This window comes from Henckelia pumila, chromosome 4, assembly GCF_033568475.1.
Source record: "Henckelia pumila isolate YLH828 chromosome 4, ASM3356847v2, whole genome shotgun sequence".
Lineage (NCBI taxonomy): Eukaryota > Viridiplantae > Streptophyta > Magnoliopsida > Lamiales > Gesneriaceae > Henckelia > Henckelia pumila.
In genome coordinates, this window is record NC_133123.1 from 13,323,327 (window position 1) to 13,329,933 (window position 6,607).

A 6,607-nucleotide genomic window follows, 5' to 3' on the forward strand; every position below is an offset into this window, starting at 1 on the left:
TCTACATATTTTTTTGTTAGATCAAAAAGTCAACGATTTTAACCATTTATCAACGTTTTGATATTTGCAATCATTAACGACTTTATTTCATCTACTAACATTTTGCTTGAGACACTAAATAGGTGAAATCCTCATATTACAAATAATTTATTATCTGAATCAAACGACATGTTACCTAATACTAGCACTCTCTCTCACCGTTTATGAACAATAATTAGTTGAATAATGAACCCCAAGAAAATTTGAAATGCATCTCACTTTTATAACCAACCATTGGCCCCATGATCTATGGCACCATTGCATTCCCTTAGCTTGTGTTGCTTGACCATTAACATCTTTTTCAAGAAACTATTTAAAATTGTGAGACAAGAAATAATCAAGCCCAAAGAATTATATTATCCTCCAAGCTTGAAATCCTCGAAATATTCAGATATCATTACTTGATTCCCTAGATCGAGCCACGATTTCTCAAAGGTAAATTCTACAAATTTCTTACGTTTTTTAAGTGTTTCTGCGAGATACCCTTGAAGAAACTGATTATTCTCGACAGATTTTGAGCTGAAAAAAATGGCGGAACCAGTGGTGGATACATCCCAAGAAACAGAAAAGGTTGAAGATGAAAGATATGAAGAGAAGAGTGAAGAGAATGGTGATGAAAATGGGAATCTTGAGACGGATTCATCTGTGTTTTGTGGGCTTAATATCGTCGTGATCCTCTCGTATCTCTCATTATCTGCAGAAGAAAGCTCCAGTTTCGAGGTAATTAACGAAAGGGAAATGGGAAATTACGACCATAAATTGAAGCACGGTGTGAGTCGATCCAACGTTGTTTCGAGGAAGCGAGAATTGAATGAATTCAGAAGCGTTGTTGGAAAACAGACATCCAAGGATCACACGAAGATAAGGGACTCCAGGTAATTTGCTTTATTTGTTTGGTTTTTTTTTTTTTCTTGCAAATTTGCTGGATTCAATTTCAACCATCAATCCCATATGAATATAATATCTAGACACCGTTTGGTTAAATTTCCCAGCAGCAAACAAATTTCAGTGCTTGTTGATGTTTTGCGACTTTCCTCGAAAAACATCATGGCTTCTTACAAGAATCAATCACACCCATGTTTGCATTTTGTTATCAGACACTGCAGAAGATTGTGAATTCTTGAAGGTAACGTTGAAGAAAAGCATGATCCCCAACAAGGCCAAGACAAATATTGCGAGCTTGGAGAAGTAGATTGGGCGTGAGTTTTCTTGGTTCAATTTTGCTCGTTATAGTGTATGAAACATAGGCTTAGTGATGGTCGACCACAATTATAAACTCCGTATGTCTATTGGAAAATATATATAGCCTTGAGGCAAATGTGTGAATCAAGCACCAAGGTGAGGCTATATATTACATGGTCTTTTGCCGAAGTGATCGGGTAAATTGTGAATTAGCAGCTAATATTCTGCTATGAATGTTATATTTTCTACTCAGTAAGATCTCTAGTAATCTAGAGACACACACACACACAACGCCAAATACGCAGTTGATGCAACGTAATAACAGAACACTGTGTAAGATCAGCATACAACAGCCCATGGGAAGCTCAAAACAACAGTTCAATTCCCCAATAGGCAGATTATGTCCATGTAAAATTACAAAGTCCATATAAAAGCTAGTTAAGTACAAGGTGACCTGAGAAGGCTATTTTATTGGATTATTATTCTGACTTACACTTATTTGAAACATCAGTTGGAACGAGTAGCTAACTCTGAACCCAGGACAAAAACAAAACATACATCTTCAAACACGTAAAAAAGACATCAACAAACGGACGTTAGGCCATCTACAGCTTCTCTATGCAGAAGAGGATGTAACATTGACCTTTTTACTTCACCGTCAAATCAAAATCACACAAAGAATTAGCGTCTTGGCTCTCCTCTCCCTGCCTGCCTCAGTCAGATATTCTAATCTCTACTCCCAGAAGATCCTTCACTTGTTCATATGTCACAAAGGCAATGGCTATTGAAGGGACAACCTGAACAGGAAATGTGACGTCCAGTCAGACAACTCGACTAGTTCAAGTAATCAAAATGCAGCCTATTTTCGAAATTCTAAATGTTACAAAGTTTAACCAGAAGGGATTTTTGTTTTACTAATAGTGGCAGCTAGTTGCACAAGGGGGAAAGAAAACCAGGATTGCTATCAGGTACTTGATAGACTATAGAGAGCATTAGCTTGAAGACGCTTTTTATATGAAAAATATTACTTAATAAAAAAATGTGGTCCAAAATAATTTGATTCTGCCTGTTTTTACGCATATCAATTTCCTAAGCTGGTATTTTCGTATCCAAACTTTTCCATAATCTTATTTGCCCTTAAATATATCATTCCATTTTAAATTCTCCACTAATGCAAAATTCATATATCAGAAGACCAACCTTCACTGAATTGGGGATCAAACCCCGGTATAATGCTCTGAAACCTTCGTGCCTCACAGTTTTCCTGAAAGCATCAATCATGCCAGTATATTCAAGGGGGGTTCTGCTCCTCCCATCACCAGTAACAATTGAAGCAGCATTATGCCATCCCACCATCTGCATTCGTCTACGAATCACATCTAGTGGGTAAGCAACAGTTTGTCCAACAGTCCCAGCCGCAGCACCACAAGCAAGCCTAGTTGCAATGCCCAATTCATTATCTTCAACAAGGCCAAATGCTTTGGATTTAATCAACCAATCTTTCAGAGATTCGTACACAGCAAAGTTAAGACCCACGTAAGGAACCTACAAACAGCAAAAGGAGAGTAAGTTTCCCGAACAAGATAAGACAAAGATGTGATTTCAGAGTCTTGACGAAATCTTACCTTTCCAAAGCAGGAACAATTCACTCATCAAGAATCTTTTTTTATCTTAGTGATAATTATGTTCATGAGGACTTACCAGCAACAGTAATTCATGTATATTCAATCAATATAAAAGAATTAATTATATCGATGCAATTTAACTTTTTAAGGGATGACAAGTAAGCTTGTGGTTGACTGTCTACTAAACATTCAGTTCACATCATCAGTAAATCAAGTCATAAATGCTTCACAAAGTCATTCAAGTGCAACGATGGTTGTTGCAGTTGACTGTCCAATACTAAACATTCAGTCCACATCATCAGTAAATCGAGTCATAAATGCTCCAGAGAGTCATTCAAGTGCAACTATGGTTTTAAATCTGTTATATTTTCAGTGTGAACGAGATGGATATTTGGCCGTTGGTTTTCTTTATTGATAAAAGCAGCATTTTTAATTGTCACTCCATCATGACCAGAAAAAGGAACACTGACAAATATCATAGTAACCAGCAGATACTAAAATTAAGTAAGAATATCAGGACTTACCACACCAATAACAGAAGGAAGCCAACCCTTGTATAAAGCGCGGAAACCTTCCTCACGCAGCACAGTAGATAAAGCATGAAACATGCCTCTGTACTGATAAGGAGATTTCTCCGTCTGCAAAAAGTCAGAAAGTGATAGAAGCTTTAGGAGACAATGATGTCACGAAAATCCTAGAAATTCCAGAAGGCTATTCTCCGATAGGCTTGCAATACCTGTACAGTAATCCTGCCTCGAACCATGTCCATTGGATAGGTCGCAGACATAGCAATAATTCCAGCACAAGCACCCGCTCCAAGCCGTAATAAAGGTGTCAGCTCAGCATCATCTGAAAAAGATATGATAATTATATGCATTACACCATAATCAAATGGACCTCATGTTTCTTGGAAAAACATGAAAATAAGTAGGTGACTTGTAGATAGAAAATGTGGCAAAATCACCATGTAACATAATTAGAGAATGTCCAAGTTATTTTAATTCAGGACATCATCCTTTGCAATAAACCCACTGTCATTGATTTCTGAGCAAATGAAACATTGTACTATTCAGCTGAATTTCACTGGATTTTTAGTGACGCTCCTCATTTGTAAGAAACTCATTTGCTTACAGGCTCCCAGAGCTGAGAGGTTGCCTCTGAGACTTCATTATCCACTTCGGATCATCACAATTTTCAGTGATTTTCCCTGAAGTTTGATGGTGATTATGTAAGGATAGAAAGTACCCAACAAGCAAAAGAAGTTGCCAACAAGATAAAACTGAACTTGCTTGTCATGGTGATAACCCAACTTCACCAACATGAACCATCAATCAAATGGTAAGCACACATGTTTTCTATGTACAATGATAGTGGCATACCGTTTCCAGTTTGTTGCTGATACAGATATAATATACCCCTGTAATAAATAAAAAAATATTTTATCATAAGATGGAAAATGTAAGACTCATGAGAAAGAGCAATCAATTTTTAAAAAAATCTTTGATTACTTAAATAAATGGACACTTCATCATCCAAATTAAATCGGGCAAGAGACGCTCCCTTCAAGAACATGACCAAGACATCCTCATTTTCATAAAATGCAAACCCTCGCTGTCATCGAAGGTTTTTCTACGGTTACTGTGGTTCCAGTAAAATACTTTTTCTTTAGTGCTGGGATAGCCTATAAAAGATGCTATTTTCTTGAGAAAAAGTAGCATAGAAAAGATGTTGCTCTCCGAAAGGTATAAATACAGAGATCCAATCAATCTATTAAAATAGGTAGAAAGTAATATCTAACAGAACGATAATTCCATGTTTCCATGAAAGATACGTATTCCATATCAACCACAATAAATTATTAAACACGTCCCTAAATAATTGATGTCTAATTACAAGGTCAAGGGTAGTTTTCAGAGCTCACACAGTAAGACCTGAATATTGTTCCTCTTCAATGCGGTCAAATTATTCCTTATAATATTTTGATATTTCACACACATGACAAATCTAACCTATTAAGGATGTATCTTTCATCATCTATGGCATGTGATATTTCCAATTTCAATGATATGAAAACAAGGGAAGTATGATTTCCAAAAAAATGCAGACGCAAAAACTCCTAAAACATTATGAAATAAAAAATCCAAGTATCTTATGCACATTCTATCATTTCAAAGATCGTACTTTGATGCTTGCTCGTAGCTGAAGAACTTTACTGCTGAGTTTGGGACGATCCTAGCACAATTAGTGCCATTTCCTTTGAACAATCCTCTGAAACCCTCAGTTCTCCATATATATGTCAAGCCTTGAACAGTTCCACGGTATTTTATGTTGTGTGGATTTTGAACCTGAAACATAGGTAAAGGAATGAGTGCACGTGAAGCTAAATATTGGCGAGTTTCTAAATCAAAGCAGGGTTCAACAATATTTACCGTTCAGACCACAAAGGTCATAGCTTCTGAGTGGTTAAAACTTCAACTTTAACCACGAAAGTATTTATATATATGAATATGCCACTAGATTTAAACATGACCAACCTGGAGTAGAATTTTCAGTCGTTCCAATGGAGCTACAGCAGTCCGCGACCTGCAATGTTCATGCAACAAGTCAACCACATACCAACAATTCACCCATAATCAAGAAACGTGCTGACAGAATTTTTTACAACGGACTGCTCCTTTGCAGAAAATGTTCATTTATTGTACATTTTGTTTCTTCCCTAAAATTATTCTTCAGATGTTAAACCAAATTTGGTTCCTTTTTAGATGCCTTTTTTTCCAATTCTTTTTCAAAAATGCAATCTTCTACTTCAATCAAGGGTCACTTTACCCCTTTCATGCCCAATTGAATATAATACATTTCCACAGCATTTATGTCAATCAAAGAGCAAAAATCATGAAGAGACACAGATTTCCAAAAAAAAATTCAGGAATAGTATCAAATTCAAGGCTAAAGAGAAACATATTCAATAGATGTGCTAATGCCTATAAAATGCGCACCTTCAACCCGTGTATTTGATTATATCTATAACTAGAAACACGTTCAACAGATTTGAACACACCCAGAAAACACAGAAAAAAAAAACCGCAAACAAACACTTACACGCCTCCTGCAACACCGCCGGCAACGAGAGATTTGCAAATACTGTAAACTTGAGACTTCGTAGGCTTTATATCTTCCTTGGCGAGCTTCGCCTCCTCCGCTAAATTCACAATCTTTGTCACCGCCGATTCGCTGGACTTCACATCCTCTGATGCCATCAAATAACCGAATAAGTTAATTAAATTTAATCAAAAAAATCCTCTCCAAACGATCAAATCAAGCGATCATTGTTCGGGAAACTGCCCCTTCTCGTCGCAGAGGGGGCGGGAGGCGGCGGAGAGAGTGAGATAGAGGAGGGATGGCGAGCGGAAGCAAGTGTGCTTTCTTTGTGTGTGGGTTTATAAGGGAACGGGATTCTGACTGATTCCAATTTTCGCTTCAATTAGTTGTACCTTGAGGTATCACTTTATCTTCCTCTATTTTTTAACGATAAATAAAATAAAAGTAAATGTCTTAAATAAATAAATAAAAGTAAATTTGTGGAACGCCTTTGATCTGGTGTTATCCAACGGACCAACACCCGTAATCCGAGGCACGTGGCGCGTGCTTATATGATTATTTTTTTAAAAAAGTATAAAGAAATAAGGAGAAAAATTTGGAAAAGTGATTTTTTTAAAAAATAAATAAAGTATTTTTATAAACATGACATTTTTTTAAATAAG

General features: G+C 36.5%; 2 protein-coding genes across 2 annotated transcripts; one reads left to right on the forward strand and one right to left on the reverse strand.

The window, feature by feature from the left end:
• Positions 1-296: 296 nt before the first annotated feature.
• On the forward strand, positions 297-1,432 carry LOC140860375 (uncharacterized). The gene is made up of 3 exons (XM_073263369.1): positions 297-474; positions 551-914; positions 1,137-1,432. Exons 2-3 carry the CDS (start codon positions 568-570, stop codon positions 1,153-1,155), a joined length of 366 nt encoding a protein of 121 aa, XP_073119470.1. The 5' UTR covers positions 297-474; positions 551-567; the 3' UTR covers positions 1,156-1,432.
• A 239-nt stretch (positions 1,433-1,671) lies between these two features.
• On the reverse strand, positions 1,672-6,307 carry LOC140860374 (mitochondrial adenine nucleotide transporter ADNT1-like). Its single transcript, XM_073263367.1, has 8 exons — positions 5,946-6,307; positions 5,381-5,429; positions 5,028-5,191; positions 4,226-4,263; positions 3,583-3,695; positions 3,371-3,484; positions 2,422-2,766; positions 1,672-2,018 (listed from the first exon to the last, which is right to left on the reverse strand). The coding sequence occupies exons 1-8, from the start codon at positions 6,101-6,103 to the stop codon at positions 1,935-1,937; spliced, it is 1,065 nt and encodes a 354-aa protein (XP_073119468.1). The 5' UTR covers positions 6,104-6,307; the 3' UTR covers positions 1,672-1,934.
• Positions 6,308-6,607: the final 300 nt, after the last annotated feature.

Coding starts and splice junctions, on each gene's coding strand:
- LOC140860374 (XM_073263367.1), bottom strand. CDS start 6,103: ATGGCATCAGAGGATGTGAAGTCCAGCGAATCGGCGGTGACAAAGATT. Junction 4,264..5,027: donor AGCTACGAGCAAGCATCAAA/GTACGATCTTTG, acceptor TATTTATTACAG/GGGTATATTATATCTGTATC. Junction 3,696..4,225: donor TCAGCAACAAACTGGAAACG/GTATGCCACTAT, acceptor TATCTTTTTCAG/ATGATGCTGAGCTGACACCT.
- LOC140860375 (XM_073263369.1), top strand. CDS start 568: ATGGCGGAACCAGTGGTGGATACATCCCAAGAAACAGAAAAGGTTGAA.